At 43.2% G+C, this 22,604-nt stretch overlaps 1 protein-coding gene across 1 annotated transcript in view; it reads left to right on the forward strand.

The window, feature by feature from the left end:
* The first annotated feature begins 1,568 nt into the window (after positions 1–1,568).
* Positions 1,569–22,604, forward strand: part of GALNT10 (polypeptide N-acetylgalactosaminyltransferase 10) — a 74,545-nt gene continuing 53,509 nt past the window's right edge. Inside the window, exon 1 of the mRNA XM_054976025.1 lies at positions 1,569–1,916. Coding sequence (XP_054832000.1) covers positions 1,680–1,916 — 237 coding nt within the window. The 5' untranslated portion in view covers positions 1,569–1,679. The remainder of the gene's footprint in view (positions 1,917–22,604) is intronic.

The following is a 22,604-nucleotide window of genomic DNA, read 5'->3' on the forward strand; positions in this document are numbered from 1 at the left end:
CACTTGCTTGTTTTGCATTACAACTTTATGGTAATTAAAGCTATTTACGTCTCCTAGTGGTGGTGGTGAAAAGCAGCCTTTTTATTCCCTTGTTATGCCTATAATTACTGACAAGTCTATAAAAATACAATAAAACATTCAGCTAGCAAACTCTAGGAAGCATACAATGAGTCTGGAAAGGGGAAAAATGCTGCAGTTGGCAAACAAAAGGAACATTTATAAAAAAAAGAGTATTGTTACATGTACAATTTAAAACTCCAAATTAACTCTTTTGTTCTGCTAACACAATTTGCACTGAAGTTCCTTTTCTTCTATCCCTTGCATTTTGTTCATTCCTATTCTATCTTCATACCTGCTCTTCTTTTTATGGCTGCCATCCATGAACTCTTACCCAGCACATAAGTGGCACACATTGGGACTTGCTTCCTAGTAAGCATGCATGGGAATCATGTTGCAGTTTCTTCCTTTGCACATGCAATGTCTAATGTTTAATACCCATTCTTTCTTCAGTGCTCATTTCTGTGACCACCTCTTTATTTATCTATGAACCAAACACTGTTATGAATGTTAGAAATGGTAATATGCCACTACTTTTCAATGTGGGATCTTTGTTGAAAGTATCTTTTCTTTGTTTTGCTGCTACCACCATACTCACCATTCCACCAAGTCACTTAGGCTTTATTTGAACAAGGAAGTAGTAGTAGTAGTAACAATAATAACCTTGTGCTTCTATATCATTTTTCAGGGCAACCTAATGCCACACTCAGAGAGGTTTACAAAGTCAAAGTCATTATTATCTCCACAACAATAATCACCCTGTGAGATGGGTGAGGCTGAGAGGGCTCCCAGAGAGCTGCGACTGACCAGCGGTCACCCATCTGGCTTCAAGCAGCGGAGTGGGGAATCAAACCTGGTTCTCCAGATTAGAATCCTGCCACTCTAATAATAAAATCTCCAAAAAAATAAATCCCCGAGTATAGGGGCTTACTCCCTAGTAAAAATGCACAGGACTGCAGCGTCATTTCCCTCATCCTTGGCATGTAGCCACCTAAGAGCTATTTCACTATCACACTACTTCTCAGCCTAGTAACCCTTCCAACACTATGGCTACAATCTTGAGTAAAACCTTATTCACCCTGATTGGCCTTACTTCTGACTAGGCATACCTGGACTTGTTCTGTACATAACCCCGCTCTCCGCCCACGCTGGAGATTTGCTTTTCCGACAACCTTTGTCCCTCGGTATTTCAATAGCACTCTGTTTACCCACTAGTCTCGCTCGGGCAAGAAAGACAAGGAAGAAGGCAGTTCACGCCAGTTAAGCTCTCCTTCCACTCCTCTTAGCTTCTGGTACTTGTAGCTAGCCTACAGCCAGAATCATTCGCAGGCGACTAGGAGAAGCCTGCCTCCCACCACGCTCCCGCTTCCTCCCGCGACTCGCGATGGGCGTGGTCTGGCTGGAACTGAGGGCGGAGCCCAGGGCAACCCTCGCGCCTCCCCCCCCCCCGTGGCGGCGGAGTACCCGCCCTAACCCCCGCCAGAGCGGAGCGGAAGTGCCCGCCTGCCGGAGTTGGCGCTTGGCGGCTTCGCGCGTCGTTCGGTTGCCGCTGCCGCCTCGGCTCGTGAGGAAAGTTGGGCTCTGGCTCCTTCCTCGCCGCCGATACAGGCGGCGCCTCTCGGATGCGGCGGAAGCAAAAGCGGCTGCTTCAGGCGGTGGGGCTGGCGCTGGCCGCCCTCGTCTTCCTGCCGAACGTGGGGCTCTGGTCCCTCTACCGGGAGCGGCAGCTGGACAGCGGGAGTGGGAAAGAAGGCGGCGGCGGCGCGGGGGGAGCCCGCGGAATGGCGGCGGCGGCGGCGGCTGTGATGGTGCCGCCGCCGCCGCCGGGAGTCGTCGCAGCAGCCCGTGGGGAGGCGCAGGTGAGGAGCGGAGGCGCATCCCCTTCGCCAGCGGCGGAGAGAAGAGCTGCCCTTTCTGTCGTGGGAGAGGGTCTGTCCCGCCCGCTCGCCGTGTTCCCCTTTTGTGGCCTGGCGGCTAAGGAGGAACCTGCCCGCCTCTCGGTGGGGCGAAGGGCCGCTGTGTATCGAAGGAGAGGTTAAGAGGGGAGGGGAAGGGAGCTAGCGGAGGCTCCTTCGAGGCGCGGGGAGGGAGGTCCAGGGCTCATGGAGCGCAGCCGCCTCAGACTGAGGGAGAGGAGCGGGAGGAGCCGGCTGTGCCTTGGAGGACTAATTTAGGGGCGGAGAAGAGCCTGGCGGAGATGGGGCGCTTGCGGAGGGGGAGACGGGGACGGAACGCCAGAGGTCGGGGGGCAGCTGAGGCGTCGCGTTGACAGCCGGAGCAGGTGGACGGAGAGGTGAACCCCTACGAAGCTTTAATCCCATCCACCAATCCTGCCCACGTTTTTCGGTGGGCAGATTGTTCTCTCCACGCTGGTCTCTGGTGGTTCCTGTCTATAGATGGATCCTGTCTCTAAGGAACTATTCTCAGAGTAGTGTACGTGGGCACCTTCCTTCCCCTATTTTATCCTCAGAACAGCCATATGAAGTAGGCTAGGCTGAGAGAAAGTGAATGGCCCAAGGTCACCGAGGGAGTTTTCTGATGCAGAAACCCTCTCCAGATACGTTGACATGGTGTTAATGCAAACTGGGGGCCCCTCACTATGTGTATTGGTCAGCCTGTGTGACCCTACAGTGCACCCAGTATGTGCTGTCACCACATTGTAGGTTTTCCATGTGGGTTTGTCTTCTGATCATGCAAACTAGAATCCTGATTTTCCAGTGTTCAGATTTGCATGAATGGACACAGGACCTGTATAAAAACAAATTGTATATTGCCCTGTTCACATAATGGGGCGACAATATGAGTTGCGCTCCCACTATTTGGGGCTGGTGACCTACCTCTCTGTGTGAATGGAATATCAGTGTCACATCTGCAAAGGCTTAGTGTGAATTTGAACTCGGATTCAGACTTAACTACTGCATGGCACTGGATCATCAGTGTTCTCTGTTTTCTTGGGCCTTGTTCTCATACTGACCCTCTTGTTCTACTTATTCCATTAAACACAGGGTAAGATTTGTAAATGGAAGAAGCAAAGCAGAGTTTCATAAGAGCGCAACTTCCTTTCAGAAGGAACTATATAGTAATACTGAAAGTAGGCAGGTACTCTAGTCTACCTGAGATTTGGCACTCTTACTGGCCAGTTTTTACACTTAAGGGCTTCTTTTTGCCCTCAGTTCACATGTTGGCTTCCTTGTCACTGTCACTGCTTCACTGTCACTGCTTCATTGAGGAGAGCTGTAACCTAAATAGCATGAAATATAATTCTCAACTAAGCTTCATTATAAGGCTCTCATAGTTCAGGTTACTTTACACTCAGTATTGTTTAAAGTTCCAGACCTGTGCACATTCCGTAGTCTATCCCATTGAAATTTTTATGTCAAAGCATTTTTCAGATTAGACTGGTTAAGACTGTAAATTTTATAACCTAGAAACAGGTTCACAGATATATGAAAACATCAATGGGGTATATTTTACCTAATAAAAAATGTTAAGCAACCAGGGCCCTTGGGAAAAAAATTTTCCTTCAAGAAGGAAGTATTTAGAAACCTGGATGTTGTACTATTGCTGTTGGTGTTCTTTGTTAATGGTAGTGAAAGGAGGCAAGTTATTTTGATCAAGACAAAATGCTGTGTAACGAAACTGTACAGTAACTTCTGAAAGAAGCAAGCATTTTTACAATATGTACAATAACTGCAGGGAGTTTCTGCTGGGTTGTCAGTAACAAACCAGGTCAGTCTTCATATGTACACCCCAAACTTGAGACTTTATTCTGGTCATCTCATGCCTATGCTCATATTTTTCCTTCTGTTTTTATACTTCCTTGCTTACTTCCCCTTACTACATTTCAAAATCGATGATTATTCATTTCTGAAGAGCCAATAGTAACTAGGTACTATATAAGCAACACAAGATTAATCCCAGTCTAAGTGTTTGGTTGCATGAGGGAAAGGGAAGGAAGGAAGAGGTGAGTCTTTCACCATGGTAAAGGAAGAAAGTAGATGGGTTTCAGGATAAAGTATCAGGGACAAAATAACGTAATTAGGGAATTATTTTAGGATATACAGAAGAAAGGAAAGATGCCAGAGGAGAGAGACTGAGGTAGAAATGAGATTACCCATGAGCCTCTCTTCTAGCATCATTTTAGCTTGGGACTTGGGGGAAGAGGTTGAGTACTTTGAGACAACATAGCCTTTTGCTAACAGTTTTCTGGTGAGAGTTTAGTCTATTGCCTTCACTTGAGCTTTTTTTCAGAATAATCATTTAGAAAAACATTGAATAAGTGTTTAATAAACACAAAGATCTCCTACAGGTGAATACATGCCTTATATTGATTCAGAAGATTGGTTTATCAAAGTGAGTTTTGTCTACTCTAGCTCTGCAGGGTCTCAGATACTCACATCACCTGCTACTTTATTATTCTAACTGAAGATGCCAGGGACTGAACCTAGGACTTCCTAGATATCGGGCAGATGTTCTACCACTGACTCCTCTGCAGTGATGTGACTTATATTTTTAGTAGATTTCAAATTTATATTATAGTTCTCTATTAACAAATCAATACAGGATGTGATGACATTAATTTATCTTTTTTCTGTGGCTGATGGATGTATTAGGAAATTAACTATGAGAATGACACAATCTTAGAAGTTTCCATTTAATAAGTACTTTAAATACGTAACATATTTGCTGCTTTATTCTACTCAATCAATATGCAGAGAATGTATTGACTTGGCTGGTATCTGTGGAAGGTTAGCATTATGAGAAACTAGTGACCCTTCTTAGGGCTGCTCTAAGTCAGAAGCTACTTAACAGCACATAACATAAAACATAATTTATAACTACCTGTCCTAAAAAGTTTTCCTAATTGATATTGGTCTCTTGATCCTTTAATCTGTCTGAACTGAGTCTATTTCACTATGCCTGTTTTAGCTCATTCTATCATGGTCAGCAGAGGAACGTAATAAGTGGCATAAAAATAGCTTGGTGGTGCCACTTATTATTGTACTACTGAAAGCTCTGGCAAAATAATCAGATCATGCTTGTAAATAATTGTATGGTTTCATCTCTATCCTCATTAGGAAGATGTTATATTAGTGCTGCTAAGATGTGACTAACTTTCTAAATTCTAACAGCAGTACCTTGTGTCTCAGTAAAAAAATGTTCCAATGCTTCACATTTGTGATTACCAAAAATAAAGATTTATATGCCACTGCAGCACAGACTTGTTTGGCCTTTGCTGTGTATAGGAACAGTCCTATCTAATTGCAGTTATTAAAACTCTTGATGATAACAAAAATGTAAGTGTATTTTCAGTAATGTCCCAGAACCATTTTTGTATTCCAATCTGCTGGGTGTGTTAACACTTTCAACAGGCTTGTTTCTGCTAGTAAGGTTAAGCAATGTCCTTGTGTTTAAATTTTTGATCTTTATGAAACATTGTCACTTTGCAATATATTTTAATATATGTATTGATTAAAGATTATACTGTGCAAATCAGATCAGTATGTTCAGCTACTACCACAAGCAATACAACTGTCATATGTGATGAGAGGCATTTTTCTGGATCTTTGAACTGTTTAAAACAAGCCTGGAAAAACTTGCTTTTTCTACTGATTCATACGCTTTTATCGGTAGTGTTCAGATCTTATTTTTCTGTCATATGATGAAGGAAGTTATTCTTGAAGAGAGACCCCGTTAAGCAAATACTTGAAAACTTGAATTCTTATCTAGAGTATTGAAAATTTCAAGCAAAGCATACCAAGCTTTTGCTAGAAGGGACTGAGACTGTTATATAAACTGAAGAAAATACTGATTTAAATCAAATTTAGTATTGTTAATTCATATTTCTGAAACAAAAGTATGCTATAGCCATTAAAATGTTAAATTATAATAGCACTTATTCTACAAAAGGGCACGGTCAAGCCTCCTCTCCCAGAAAAGCATTGCTTGTACACGCTGGAATTTATGCATTTGCTTTTCTTTGTACACGGGGAAACATTGAGCAGGATCATTAGGAAACTAACAGTGAAATCCTAAGCAGAGTTACTCCAGTCTAAGCCCATTACGGGTTAGGCTGCAGTTCTAAGAACTCTTTACTGGGAATAATGCCTAATAAATAAAATGGGATTTACTTCTGAGTAGACCTGGTTAGGATTGTTATCTGCTCAAACTTTCCAGAACCAACTAATGGTAAAGTTTTCTGTGAGATGAAAAATAAATGTTTCATAATAGAACTGAATGTATCGCAGATCTCAGATAATTTTAAATTTTGAAAGCATACACAACTTGGCTGGTGGAGGATGTGTGCTGACCCTCTCCTCTAGTTTCCTGAACTGCTCTGTTGTGTTTCCTATGTGCATGCAAAGAGGGAAAGCAGGACTCTGTTAAGCTCTCTGGCGATCTCTCCATTTATGGTTATTGCTCCTATGCACAGAAGAATTGTATCCCTGAATTTTTAATTTAAAATGGTTTGTATCTACCATGCTTTTGGGTCTATTTAATCAAGAGATGTTCTTTAAAAAGAAGTAGATATTACTGGATAAAATTAATGTAGGGCATTATTGAAGCTAACAACCTGGTTGCGCTAGAGTATTAAACATTTCTGAAAGCCATACTGTATTTTGACTCTAAATTAATTGCTAGTGTCTTATTACTTAAGCTGCAAAGCACTTATTTAGAACTTATTGGAATACAATTTAAGAGAGAAATACATCCAATAAAAGAGAGGTTCTTGCCACAGTAGAGTCATTAGTCTCTTGGCTCTATATTTTTCAAGAGACTACAGATTTAAAAATAAACACTCAGCAATCTAATACCACTGCAGATAAGGTCAAAATTTAGTCCTTCAGTCTTTCGCATATATCCGTGTGTTATTAGGTGAGCTGAGCAGTGACTGTAGTCTATTTGCCTAGAAGGATTGGCTACTTGCCCCAATCGAGGGATTACTTCAGAGGGAGTCTGATATAGAGGAGTAATCTTGTGCAGTTGAGTTTGTGTAAATGTCTGAGAGTTTGCCACAAGATTCATTAGTTGCAATCTGACCCTAGAGGAAGGCTGTCAACCTGGATTGAGATCCTTGTCTCTGGAGAACTACCTCTAGCTAATGCTTAAAAACCTGCAGCTTTAGCTAAATAAAAGTTAAAGTATATAAAATAAGAATTAATCTTGTTCCTCCCCAACTTCATTCATCTGTCAAATCTTGCACAAGTGCAATAGGTGAAGCACTCCTTTGCTACAGAAATGATGTTACTGAAGCAGAAACTACTCAGCATATCATTAACAGGAAGTCTGTTGATTAACATCCACTTCATCTATGTTGTGTTTCCTACGTGTGTATTACTTCAGTAGAACAAGTTGTATGAGATCTGTTTTATACTGGCACATATGAATGTACAAATGACTTGTACCTCACCTATGTTCAGCCTTGATTGCTTATGTGAATATATTTGTGTGGGGGAGTATTGAATTGCTGCAAGGTTGAATTGCTGCAAGAAATTTTACATACGTAGTGGTCTTAACTGTTTCCATTATTATGAACAGTTGGGCAAAAATGAATAGATTTCCTCCAACCAAAACTTGGAGTCACTCACTGACACTTGTTTAGCACAAAAGCAAGTGCTACTACAGACCACACATGATTAACTTGTGGAACTCACTACTTCAAAGTGTGGTTAAGATGCTTGGTGACTGCTACTGTTACAGTTAAGTGCAACATCCATGTACAAAAGCAATATACTTCTGCAAAATCTGTGTGCCTGCTGTTGAAAGCAGAATGGTACATTACATGGACCTTGGTTTGATCCTATGAGACAATGTGATGTTCCCTGCAGATGTACTTCTGTTTATAGACTATTCCATCATTTGCTGTTACTCAGCTGTTTCATAAATTGTGCTTGTTTGATAACTGATTATATCTTACCCATGTAAATTAATCTCTGGTTTGTAGTGTGCTGTTACTTAAATAAACTCCTGGAGGACATATAACTCTATTGACCAGAGGATTAGGTATTGTGAAGTAATGCAAACTTCATTGTGTATTTCGCTTTTTAAAGAAAATATGATTTTTATCTTTGTTTTAAATTACATTTTGAGCTCTTCTTGGGGGTATGGTAGTGAATTTTATTTTTACTCATATAGTGAATTTTATTTTTACTCATATACTCATTACTCATATACTCTGATTCTTATTAGAATCAGCACCCGACAAACCTAGTGTATGGTTCCGGTTTGATACATTTATCATTTGGAGCCAGGGGGAGGAAGAATTGATGGGGTTTTTGAATCATCTCAACAACATCCACCTGAACATACAATTCACAATGGAGAAAGAAAACGAGGGAAAACTCCCATTTCTGGATACCTTGGTCATCCGCAAAGCAAACTTTCAATTAGGTCACAAGGTCTACAGGAAACCAACTCACACTGATCGGTACTTACACAAAAACTCCAATCACCACCCCTGACAGAAAAGAGGCATAATGAAAACATTAGTGGATCGTGCAAGACGGATATGTGAGCCGCACTTTCTCAATGAGGAAATTAATCATCTAAACCACGCACTTCAGGCAAATGGCTACTCCAGAAATGAAATCCGAAGAGCAATCAAACCCAGGATGAATCAAACAACCAAGGAAAAACAGTCTCCTACAGGAAAAGTGTTTTTGCCATATATCAAAGGAATTACTGATCAGATGGGAAAGCTTATGAAAAAGCATAACCTTCAAGCAGTATTCAGACCCACCCGAAAAATACAACAGATGCTACGATCAGCAAAAGACAGTAGAGACCCCCTCACCTCTGCAGGAGTATACCGTATACCCTGCAGCTGTGGACAAGTTTACATCGGGACCACAAAGCGTAGCATCCAGACAAGAATAAAAGAACATGAAAGACACTGCAGACTTGGACAACCTGAAAAATCAGCAGTGGCTGAACATAGCCTAACGCAAACAGGGCACAGTATCTTATTCCAGGACACCAAAATACTGGACAACACTTCCAGCTACTTTGTCAGACTGCACAGGGAAGCCATTGAAATTCACAAGCATAAGCAAAACTTCAACAGGAAAGAAGAAACCTTAAGAATGAACAGAGCATGGTTTCCAGTTCTGAAAAACACCAGGCCAACAAAACACTCTATACTCGACAATAGCCCTGCAGAGAAGATTAGCACATCAAGCCCCAATCCATATGCAAAAGAACCTCCTCAGGATACAGTGAAGCCTCCCGCCATTAGCATTCCACACCCTGGGAAACTCTTACAGGATGACTCAGCTCAACCCCACCCCTCCTGAGTAGATACAAATGACCTGCCAACATCTTTTCCACACTGTGACACTGAGAGATCTCTGTCTTTTGGTGCTACACCTCTGAAGATGCCAGCCACAGCTGCTGGCGAAACATCAGGAACTACAATGCCAAGACCACGGCAATACAGCCCGGAAAACCCACAACAACCATCTAGATTAGGTTGTTTGACTAACAACCTAATTGTTGACTAATTGTTTGACTAATGCAATTATAGTGTTATTTTGGAAATTAGTAAAATTTTCAATTTAAAATTAGCTGACACTCATTTCTTTAACTTTTCTTAATATTCTGTGTCCTCTGTGTGTATAAATGTATAAAATGTGTGGCACTGATCAAGGTATTCCTATTTGTCTTTCTGTGTATTTGGAAGATGTGATTGGGCCAGGTTCTCTGAGTCTCCAAATTCTTACCTAATATATGCAGGAAATATGTTTGTTGGAACAAATGTGGAACTGCTGTGAATTACAGCTTCATATAACTGGCGTTAAAAGAAACATTTACATTTTTTATACCCAGGAGTAGTTGTATGCATGGGTGTTACCTTGTTGACCTTTGCCTTGACCTATTATGAAGTAAAGCAAATTTCAGTTATGAAAAGTAATTTTGGTTGGCTGCTAGGAAGTCAGTTGGGTTGGATGACTACAGAGTTGCTAAAGTTAGTATAGTACCTTAGTTGTTTCAGCCACCTACTTAGATGCAGAACTCGCATCAGGGTAGTGTAAGAACATACCAGTGGTCTATTTCGTTCAACATCCTGTTTCACACAATAGCCAACCAGTTGGCCAAGAGAGCCACCAAACAGGTACAGAGCACAAAAGCCAAGGTCTTCCCTGTATGTTGCCTCCTAGCACTGGCTTTCTGGAGGTTCCCTTTAAAAACCACAGCTAGTAACCATTAAAGGACCTATGTTCCATAAATGCTTTTAAAGCATTCTGTGCTCCTAGGCATCACTACCTTGACTGGCAGTGAATGTCTGTATTTTCAGTACTCATTGAGAGAAGGTCTGTCATGTACCTTTTGTTTGTCATATACCTATTACCCATCATTGAATACCCTTGTGTTCTAGTATTAGGGAAGAGGGTGAAAAATATACTTAGAATTCTGTCTTTAATAACAGTTTATACTAAGTTACCTGGATCCCCTCTAGATTGTTTTAAAAATTCATGTGCTGTTTGCCATTTTCTAGTCCTCTGGCATGAAGGCCACTTTTAGCAAAAAGTTACATATATTGGTTAGTAGATCAACAATTTCATATTCCTTAAGAACCTTAAGGAATATGTCATCTGGTCAGTTTGCCTAGTAGTACTAGAACTTTGTCTCTTATTAGCTCAATTTCATCCTGATCTTCAGACTGAGCATCTCATCTTAAATTCATCTTGTGGAACGTGAAATATGTCACCTAACTTCTAAGCAGTGGCCAGGAATCTTATGAGTATGTTTGGAGTTCATTGAGGCCTGCAACATTGCTTTATGTTCCATATAAATCACTGAATTATCTTGAGGGCTACTTATAGTTTTACTAGCCAATCTGCATACTTTAGCTAATTCTTATAGACCCTTTATATTAAAACCAGCAGTAGATATATTGTGATATTTTTTCTAATCTTCCGAGACGTTTTTGGCCTTTCACTGTTTGCAAGGTTGACCTCTGCTTTTAGCCATCACAATTCTTGTTTGCCTTTATCATCTTTATTCAATACAGGTAATTCATGATCTTACTCCTACAGTGTATATATAAAAGGATCTGTGTAGAATAATGGAAGGATTGTTAGCTGTGTGTTAACAGTTTCTAATATGTGGAAAATGTGTTCTGTTTGATTTAAATAGTTAAATAAATGCTCAAGCACGTGGAGCAAGGTTTGAATTTTACCCAGTATGGTCTGTGCCCACAGGCATCCCTTCACAGAGTTCTGATAGTTTGCTTGTTCTAGCTGCTTGAAAGGAGTTTAGAATAGTGGGGTGAGACAAAATGGAGTAGATGCTTCTGAGCTTCAGAAAAATGATCGCTGCAATAGCCAAGGTGATGCTGCTGTGTTAGTCTTTTGTATATGTTGGTGTTTCCTAGTGTATATATAATTCCTTATGTTCCATATTAAAAACAATTCTAGGATGGAATTAACAGAGTTAATATAAACATAGGAGGGATCTTACTACTACTTTGGTGGCAGAAGCAGATCTTTTATAATCCTTTAATTCATCTAGTAGCCTCCTGAATAGAGGTGGGCACAAATCACAATAAGAAGCAAAAAAATATACGAACCAGGCCGATTCATAGTTTGTGAAAACGCGGTTTGTGGGACCGTGTTTTCCACAAACTTCAAACTATTTTTACCTGGTTCGTGCGAGTCGTCAGCGGTTTGTAAAGCCAGGCAGGCTGGCACCGTTAATCGTGTGTGAAATTGACATCCCATTGCTCCTGCTGCCCGAGCGGCAGGAGTACAGGGCCATCAGTTTCACAGACCCCACGCTGGGTTCAGCCGATGGGCTGAAGCTGGTGTGGGGTGAGTGAAGCTGACAGCCCCTTTCTCCTGCCACCCGGGCAGCAGGTGAACAGGGCTGTCAGTTTCACAGACCCCTCACTGGGTTCAGCCGATGGACTGAAGCCGGCATAGGGTGAGTGAAGCTGACAGCCGCATTCTCCTGCCGACAGGGCTGTCAGCTTCACGCACTCTGCACCGGCTTCAGCCAATGCGCTGAACCCGGCTTGGGGTATGTGATAGTGACAGCCCTGTTCTCCTGCCACCGCGAGCAGCAGGAGAAGGGGGCTGTCTGTTTCAAACGCCCAGCGCCAACTTCAGCAGCTGGCGCCGGACATTTGAAATTCCACAAACCGATTCGTGACCTGGGGAAAGGTCGTGGAAGTTCGAGGTTTCTGGTTCGTGGGATGCGATGAATCACGTAGTTCATTTTTTTTTTCCGGTTCATGCCCATATCTACTCCTGAGATACATTGATGGTTATCCTCAGACAAAAAAAACTTATGTTTAGTTGGGGTGCAGTGAGGAAGAAATAGGAAAGAACAGTGATAGATACATTATTTATTTATTTATTTACATGATTTATAGTTCACCTTTCTCACTGAGACTCAGGGTGGATTACACAGTGTCAGTCGGTACTGTCAATATCAAAGACATTTCAGTAAACATAATGGGAGTGTGTGTGTATACACACACATTTGCAAAGATTTAAAAAAACAGCAGAAATCAATACAGAGCTGAAGAAATGTTGAAACGGCGCATAAGCAATTCTATGACATATTAAACAACTTAGGAACTACCTAATAGGATCATTCTTATAGTGGTAGTAGTGAAGTCTATGGTCCCTCAATATTTAAAGCAGTACTGTGGCCTTCCTTATACCTTTGCTGATGGGTTCCCTCTCCTTTTTCTGATAGCTTTCTTTGAGATCAGTTCCAAGCCCTACTGAGTAAAATGCCCTCTTGAATAATTCAGTTCTGCATTGTTTGCGGAAGGCCAGGAGAGTGGGAACTTTCCTAACCTCTTCAGACAGGCCATTCCATAAAGTAGGGGCCACCACAGAGAATGCATGCGTATGGGCAACTGTTGGTTTTGCCCATATGCAAGGTGGAACCTACAGAAGGCCCTGTACAGATGAGTGAAGCTGCAGTTATGGCATATAGGAAGAGAGGCGGGCCTGTGGATATGATGGACCAAGGCTGTGAAGAGCTTCGTAGATGATAGCCAATACTTTGAATTGGGCTCAGTAACTGATAGCCAATGGAGTGACTGTAGAATGGGAGTAATATTCAGGGCTCTCCTAGCTTCCAGTAATAGCTAAGCTGCAGCATTCTGCACCAACTGGACTCTCCAATTTAACTTAGAGGGGAGACCTATGTACAACACATTGGAGTAGTCAAGTCTCAGTGGTATCCTTGAATGGATCCAGGTGGCCAGATCAGCCATGTCAAGGTTGGGGGCCACCTTCCAGACTAGACTGACTTTGTGGGAAGCATTTTGTGGCTGCCCTAATTTCCTTTCTAGCAGCAGTGCTGGATCCAGTATAATATCTAGGCTTTTAACTGAGTCTGCAGGGGTCAGATGAACATTTATAGTCCGCCTTTCTCAGAGACTCTAGGTGGATTTACATAGCATGAGATTAGTACAATCAGTAACAAGGACAAGGGCAGGTATTTCCAGGACATTTCCATAAACAATGTCATAGGGTAAATGAGGGTCTGTAGTATATACTGACTCCCATAGTTCAGTATCTGCCTTGCACATATTTAGCTTTAGATTGTGGCATTTACTTCCAGTCATGCATTCCCAGTTCAGTTCTAGAAAATGTGAAGATTAAAGACAATGAACTGACTGACAGCCTGCTATTTGACATGCAAGGAACCTATCTAGAGGTGGGACTCACATCTCCAAAGGCCAGTGAAGGTACAGTAACAAATTTGAGAAGGCCAGAACAATAGCAAACACCTCGAAATCAAAGTATTTCTGTGTACCTCATAGGAACTGCAAGAAAGAAATGTGTCCAGATTCACTTGATAATTGAACATGAGGAGACAAACCACCTTTGTACAGTCAAATGCTTATGGCTTGAGCGTCTGGTTTCCTAGCTGCTCACCTAACTTTTATACATTCCTAACCATCTGGTGTGCTTCTAATTCTCTCTTTGAGGGAGAGACTGGTAAATTGAATGTTCTGCATCTATTTCTGATGGCTGTTGAATAAATTTTTAACTTTTTCTTTTTTTAAGATCATGGAAGTTGTTACAACTTAGTGGTCTTTGAAATTTTGACACTGGTGGCAAAATGCAAATTTACTTAAATATGGTACAGTATGGCATAGATGTTACTGTGCCAGAAACCCTCCAAGATTCCTATGTTTCCTATTGACACAGAGATAAAAACAGTGCAAATGAGAGAAATCCCTGTGTCTTGCACAAGCCTCCTTTGTGCATAGTACAGGACTAGAGTGAAGAGAGAAGGGTTGTGGTGAGCAGAAATTTGGCTGGACTTACTAACCAGTCTCTATTTGTAGGGATACCAATTTCTTCCTTCCTTTACCTTGGGTTCTGAAGAAGCAATATAAAAGTGAAATGGGATACGTTAAACTAGGGGTTTGCAGGGACAGAAAGATTCAGTTTTCCTGCTTCAGAATTTCTGAAGTGGGAAAAATGAATTGGAAATGTGTGATTTCTGAAGTGGCAAGCCACTTTGGAAACCACTTATTACCCTGCTTTGGTATGTTCCGTGAAGATTTGGAGCACACCAAAACTTGCCGCTGCACCACTTATTTCACCCGATGCAAGGGGGAGGGGCAGCAGGACTTCCTGCGCTTCCACTGGCTGGTGAGGGGGATCCACCCGCTGGCCAGCTGAAGTGCAGAAAGGGCCCTTTCCCTGCTGCTTGCAAGTGGCATGGAAAGAGCCCATTAAACTTCAGCTGGATGGTGGGGGGAATCCACCCCCTGCCGGCCAGCAGAAGCACTGAAAGAGCCCTTTCCCTGCCACTTGCAAGCAGTACTGAAATGGCCCTTTAAACTTCAGCTGGGGTGTGGGGGGGGGCTCCTCCATTGGTCAGCTAGAGCCAGCCGTGGGGTTTGAAAGCTTCCCAAAGCAACCCGAATTGCTTCAGGAAGCTTTGATTCGGCATTTCTGAATCAGGGCCACCATGCTAGGCCCGATTCGGAAATCCTGAATCTTTACAAATTGGGTCTGATTCAGGTATTTATCCCATATCAGAAACCTGAATTGCATACCTGTACTTTAAACTATGCTGGGAAAAGTCTTCAGTCCAGTTAATTAAATCCATTTAACAGTACTTCATTGAAACACACAGTGTGGATCCTTTCATATAAAGTAAATCAAACATATGGTTTTGATTCTATTCAGTACAACAGCCAGGTTGTTTCTGGGTCACAGATATCTTAGACATTATCACTCTTCAATGGCCTTTGATAATGTCTTCCAAAAGCCTGCTTTGGAAAACTTTGAATGGACTGTAGTTGTATTCTGAAGTTAATGTGGAAATAAGGCTTTATGAGTCAAGATTCGTGGAGCCTAAACCCTGGATTTTTGTCCTATACATATTTTTCCAAATAGTTACCAAAGAAGTTTTTCGTGGCAACTGGAAAAGTTACACCAATGATTACTGTTTTGAAATCAAATGCATCCCCATTTCCTGACAGGAAAGAGTAAACTGCTTTATATTATGTGTACTTCAATTTTTTTTTAATCTGTGGTAATAGATGCCTGGCATTTCCCAAAAATGAGTACACATAACTGATAGGATTGAGATTGTTATAACTAAAACAGCTGATTCTCTGAAGAATTACTGGGAGAAAGTAAGGTGAAAGATTTGTAATATATGAAGTATTGATCTGTTTTGGAGATGTGTGGTATTGCCATTAAGGGTGTGCATAATGGAAAAAATGAGAACACAGAACTCAGTGGTTTGACTCATTTCAGAATGCTGAACTAAATCTGGGAAGCAAGGCTGTAATGAAAGTGGTGAAATGAACAGTAGCTTGCCTATGGGATCATGGCTTTGTGGTCAACAAGGAAAAGAGCAGTTCTCCTGTGGTCCAAAAGTGGGGCAGTCCACACACTCCTAGGTAGCTCCTACTCCTTCTCTTATGCAGGGTTGGTCAACTTTGTGATCCTAAGGGGGAGGGGCTTCCTCTGCTCTTCAGTTTTTTCCAGCCCTGCTCTGCAGGGAAGACGCACGTCTTGCTCCTCTGGAACAGCGATCCTATTGAGCAAAAGCTGAAGATTTGGAACTTAGGCGCTTGGCTCGCAGGGGATAAGGAAGGACCTGTTCCTCCCCCCTCCCCCCCACTCTTTCACCTGCTGGGAAAGGCGACGATGCGGCAGCAGGCTGCTTTTGCGAGCCGCAGAGCCGACATCCCTAGTGCACTAGGACCCAGCATCTGCAGGGGCTGTGGCGAAGCACGAGAGACGCAGCAGCCACGGAAACTAGCATCGGCCACTTTCGGCGCCAAAAGTGGCGGCTGCCCCAAACTGAGCGCCAGAACGCACGAACGCAGTAAGAACCCCTTAGATCAAGGGGGGGGGGGAGACATGTTATCATGCTAAGAGGAGCTGAGAAGGTAGTTTTTTCCTGTTGGCACCCAGGTTTAACTGCCTGGATTCAAGTAACCCCATGCTTTGCACTTTCATTTTAGGTGGGAGAGGCCCTTTGGTGGGAATATGGAAAAAGTGAGCCTTGCAGAGAGCCAGTCAGCGGAGGCAGCCATTAGTGGCATGGAGTCTCCAAGCTCACCATTGTCTTCACACTCTTCTCAAGGGGAGAGCCGGGAGACAAATGATCCTGACCTTTCAGGGCAAGAGGCAAAGTCCAACATCCTGGCTTGGATAAGGTCAGAAATTCAGAAAGGGCTAGCAGGGGTGGTGAAAGGTCTTAGAAAGCAGGCTATCCCCCCCAGACAGGAAAAACCAAGGCCTGGCCCTTCTGAGGGGAAACGGCGGGACAAAAACACTGCCCATTCCAAAGTAAAAAAGAGAAGGGTGGAGGCCTGGTTAGGAAGGGATTCCAGTGCATCAGATGAAACCCAGTCATTCTCAGATCTTTCTGACCAATCCTCAGAAAGTGAGGAAGGAGAGCTGTCTAATGAGGAAGAGGACAAGGCAAGCCAAGTTCAAACCAGGCTTTTCCCTCAGGTAGTTTTTGCTGCTTTTGTCATCAACAGAGTTCAGCCATTTCATATTAAATATAATGGCATATGGTTAGCAAAGTTTGGAGCCTTCCTCCTTGGAGAAATGTTTCAAACATTGCTGAGCAGAGTGGTAGGATGCATATTGTGGCTGAAAAGTTTGGGGTTTTGTTGCCATCATTGTGTGGTTATAAATCATAAGAGCTTGTTTGTGGTATTTGTATGAATATAGGTCACCTATCTGAAAATACGTCTCTTAGCAATTTCTCATTTGGGGGGAGAGGGAGGCAGGCAGACTCCTTCATCTGCTTCCTCTTCTGCTTCAGGCTAACCAACTCTTTGTACCACAATGGCCACAAAAGGCAACTACTCTCAGGACAGTAAGAAATGTTGGCAGAGGTGTCATGTTCTTGTCCTCCTGAATCATCTTGGACCTTTCCAGGGGTCATTTCGTAGAAAAAGAGCTGCAGGAACTCATTAGCATGACTATTAGCATATGCCACACCCCTCGCCATCACCAGAAGTGTATCACTGGCATGACTTATTTGCATATGCCACACACCCTGACATCACCGGAAGTGTGTCAGAAGGCAACACCCACCCACCCCTCAGGCTCCACCCCAAAAATCTCCTGGTATTAATGTGCACACAGCACATCTGGGGAGGTGGGGGAATAACAACAGTAACAACTCTTTTCTGTAGTGCAGCCCTTGGTCACCACAGATAACAAAGTGCCCTGTCACCACAGCCAGGAAAACACAGATACCACATCCGATAGCAGCACCAAAACAGAGAACAAAGCCAGCAAAACACAGATTTTTAGAAATTAACGTGCACACAGCGCATCTGGGGGGGGGGGAATAACAACAGTAACAACTCTTTTCTGTAGTGCAGCCCTCAGTCACCACAGATAACAAAGCCAGATATGAGATATGTAGAAATGCACATCTGTGGGGGGGGGGGACATAAAAACCTTGTTTGCTATAGTAGGGCAGTACTGCCCTCTCACCACAGATAACAAAGCCAGCAAAACACAGATAGCAACACCAAAACAGATAATAAAGCAAGCAAAACACATCTCCCCCCCCCCCCCTCCTCACCACCACGGAGATCACAGCCAACAATTAAAAAAGTTCACTCACCTATCGAAGTTTGCAGGGCAGGCCCGGAGGAAAGAGGCACAGGACCAGCTCCATGGCCACTATGGCCTGTGCTCTGCCTCGACCGGCTTGCAAGCCTGGAGGCTGGCCAGCGCAGGCCTGAGCGCCCCGGCTGGCCCCGGGGCTGTCTCCAAAGGGTGCTGCTTGCTGCCTCGACCAGCTTGCAAGTCAGGAGGCCAGCCTGCACAGACCCGAGAGCCGCAGCTGGCCCCAGGGCTGACTCTGAAGGGCGCCGCTTGCTGCCTTGACTGGCTTGCAAGCTGGGAGGCCAGCCTGCACTGGCCTGAGTGCTGTGGCTGGCCCCGGTGCCAGCTTTGGAGGACGTCGCGGGTTGCAGGCTGCGTCAACCGGCTTGAGAGCTGGGAGGTTGGCCTGCACATGCCTGAGCACCCCAGCTGGCCCCAAGGCCAGCTTCGGAGGGCACCTTGACCAGCTTGCAAGGCAGGAATGCCCACCAGCGCAGGCCTGAGTGCCCCGGCTGGCCCTGGGGCCAGCTCCATAGGCCCCCCTGCCCCCCCGGCTTCCTAAATAACTCACCAGGAGGTAATCCAGGCGGGTGCTCTCACGCTGCTGCTCCTGCTACCATTGTTACTACTGCTGCCTGGGAAGGGTGGGAAGGGAGGAAAAGAAATCGCACAGGCATGTGGGCAAGGCCACCCCCCCCCCCCCGTGGTGGCCACCACCCACATGATTTCTTCTCAGAGCTACCAGAACGGCATTCCAGTGCGTTCCACCCTGAACAGAGCCCTGGACCTTTCCCTTCTGTTACTTCTCTTCAAATGAAGTAAACGTTCTCCTCATATTGAAGGCTTCTTATTTTGTTTCTGATGCTTTAAAAATTCGAAACCTTAAAATTCTCACCTCGCAAAATTCATTTGTTTTATGGCTTTATTTTTTAAATTGTAGAGTTAAAATGTAATTTTTTACAAAAATAAAGTTCATGAATTTCTTATAAAATTTTCTGCATTTGTTAGGTACATGGTATATGGGGAGTAGTGGGCACAAGCTTTTTCCAATTCTTCATTCTTCCCAAATTTAGAAGGAATTCTGGTATCTGGAAAATGCAAATCTGCTCTCATTTTTAAACTATTCTGCAATTGAATGCTTCTCAATTTTTTGAAGCTCTTGATAGTCTAAATATAATGGATTAGATGCATATATGAGTCTGTGCCCTGTACAAAAAAAGTAATAATATTGAGATGAAAAGTAAGAGATCTAAAAACTAAAATTTGTCTTCACTCCTTATTAATGTTGTAATACAAAAGGAGTGAGGTAGTTACTATAAAATCATAATTATTTTACCCAGAATATTATTCTGTAATAGTAGTCATAACTATATAATTGTATTTTATTGAAAATAAAATGGCTACTATTGTAATGTCCATATATAGAGCTATTGTGCAGTCTCAGTTGGACTTTTGTGTACAGTTCTGATTACCATATCTCACAAAAGGATGCTGTAGTGCTAGGAAAAAATGTGGAAAGGGGCAACAAAGATGGTTAAGGGGTGGTAGCACATTTCTCTAAGAAAAGGGTTTTTTAAAATATGTTTTATTAACAAACTGTAAACATATACAAAGGAACGACATAGATACTTAAAAGGGAATACAGGGTACAGATAAAAACACTGATATCTACCAGTCCTGTCACTGATCCAAAACTTCTTGTCCTATCTCCACCAATACACAAAATCACACATCACCAGCTCATACTATCAATACCTCCTCCAGTTACATAATTGCTAGTTCCATTCTTTGTATTGCTGCTGACTAGAGATGGGCACGATCCGCATTACGATCAAAAAAACCCCACGATAATGGCAATCGCGTGATCGTGAACTGGCGGATCGTGATCGTCCACGGCCAACGATCCAGCGGTCAGGAGAGCCAGGGGAATGTCTGAGCTCTGTTTGCCCTCCTTCTGTTGCCCTGGAAACCCCAACGGAAGCCCAGCTTTCCTTGATCAGCAGGGCTTCCTTCCAACCACAGAGCAGCTGGCGAGCGGCCAGACCCCCCACCCCCTGAGGGGAGGCGGCTTTCCGCTGCCTCCCCGTGCTCGCCAGGCCTGACAGCTGCCGCCAGTACCCACCATTCCTTTCTTGCTGGGAATACCAGCACGCTCCAGTTTGGCCTGGTGGGCGGGCACATAGGGGGTGCCGCCGGCAAGCGGCCATACCCACCGCCTCCCTGTGCCCGCCAGGCCCGGCGGCCGCCGCCACCACCCACCTTCCCACATAGCTGGGAATAGCAGCGTGCCCTGCTTTGGCCTCCACAATCCACGGCTCGGGAACGGGAGATGATTGGTGCGGATCGTTAATTCGGGATTGTCGCAGGCACCGATCCATGATCAGCTGGATTGTTTATTTTTTTTTTGGATCGTGCCCATCTCTGCTCCTGACCATAAAAGATCTATACTACAAATATCTCTATTTTTCTGATATGCAATTAATTCCATTAAGCTATAGATCTCATTTATTTTCAACAACCAATCATGTAGCTTAGGAGTGTTTTTTTGTTTCCATTGTCTGGCAAAAACAAGTCTGGCAGCTATAATCATGTGTAGGGCAATTATTTGCTGATCTCTAGGTCAATTAGGAAGATAGTTAAGCAGTAATATCTCTGGTTTCTGATATGTTCTTCCAGTCTGATTGATATAATTTCCCCTATTTGCTACCAAAAACCAGAGGCCATATACATGTCCACCACATATGAAAGAAGTCTGCTTTATCTTCGTTACAGAACAAGCATGTGTTTGTATTGGTCTTATACATTTTTGCTAACCTTAAAGGAATTAAGTGCCACATTTAAATCATTTTCAGTAAGTTTTCTCTGAAAGAAAGGCAAACTGTAAAGGTGATACCTTGAGTGAAAATAAATTTCCATACTGAGTCGTCCAAGATGTTCCCTATAATTTTTGCCATCTACTTCGAAAGGCTTGATCAGATTTAAGCATTGCTCTTAACAAACAAGGATATATCCTCGAAACGATACTCTTATCGTCTGCCAAAATTATTTCCTCAAACTCTGTTCTAGGTCTTAATATAACTCATTTTTTGTATCAGTTTGCATAGATACCTTCTAACCTGGAAATATTCAAATACTAAAATAATGGGGCCCAAAATATCTTTAACGTCATTGTACAATATCTCTTGGTTATCAATCAACAAATTTCTATATTCACTACGTCCTGAACCTTCCCACCTTCTCAAAGGTAATAATTCTAAGCTCTTTTCATCTATCATATCACTAATGATTGATGCTAGTGGGGAGAGTTCTGGAGATAATTTACTTTTCTTGATCCATACATTAAGTATTACATTTACAAAGGTATCATTGTCATAGTACTACTTCCTATTTTCTTTCTTTACCCAAGGCCAACTCCTCAAGGGTACCTTCAAGAAGGATTGTTCAGTAAAGACACAGGTATTTTCTATTGGGCAACAAAGATGATTAAGGGGTGGTAGCACATTTCTCTAAGAAAAGGTTAAAATGGAAGGGGAATTCATACTCAGTGGTGAGCATCTGCCTTGCATGCTGAAGGTCCTAAGTTCATATCTTCAGATGAAAGTACCATGTAGTAGGTGATGTGAAAGAACTCTTCTAAAGACCCTAGAAAGCTGTTGGCAGTCTGAGTAGACAGTACTGACTTTAATGGATGAATTGTATGGTTAAGTATAAAGCATGTTCATGTGTCGGGGCTTTTCAGTTGAGAAAAAAAATTTAGAGAAAAGGTGACTAAGATGTGGGGCACACATAAAATTACAAGTGGGTGACACGCAAGGACTTGCAGGAGGCATCTCATTTTCCCCTCTCCCACTATGTCCTCTTTCCCTTCCCTGCCCCCCATAGCCTCTCCACCTTTTCCTGCCTCCTTGTCTTCTCACTCACCTTTATCTGCACCCTGTCTTCACCTTTCCCCCTTCCTTTCCAGGCAGCCTCTCCCCTATAACCCAGTTGCATGGTGCTGGCTGAGCTGGTCCAGTTGCATGGTAGGGGACCTGCTCTTTTCCCTGTATCCCCTACACTATTTCCTTTTTCCTTCTCCTGTCGGCCTCCATATGCTTACCTTTCCCTATGTCCTTTTCTCCTTTCAAACCCATTATACTACTAAAAGATTTTGTCTACCCCCATCTTCATCTATATTTATTAATTTACCTGGTTTATATACTGCCTTTTCCCACATTATCCGCATTATATACTGCCTCCATATTATCTTCACAACAACCTGAAAGGAAGGTTAGATTGAAAGTATCTGATGGGATCAAAATCACTCAATGAGCTTCCACAGCAGAGTAGTGTTTCGAACCTGGGTCTCCCACATCCTACCCTGAAACTCTAACCACCACACTACGCTGGCTTTGGGGGGGGGCTGGTGAACTGTACAGCTGGGCTTGGGAAGTCATGCTTGTCATGTGGTGTTAAGCCACCTGATGGTTGCTA

This window comes from Eublepharis macularius, chromosome 4 (genome assembly GCF_028583425.1).
Source record: "Eublepharis macularius isolate TG4126 chromosome 4, MPM_Emac_v1.0, whole genome shotgun sequence".
NCBI classification, from domain to species: Eukaryota; Metazoa; Chordata; class Lepidosauria; order Squamata; family Eublepharidae; genus Eublepharis; species Eublepharis macularius.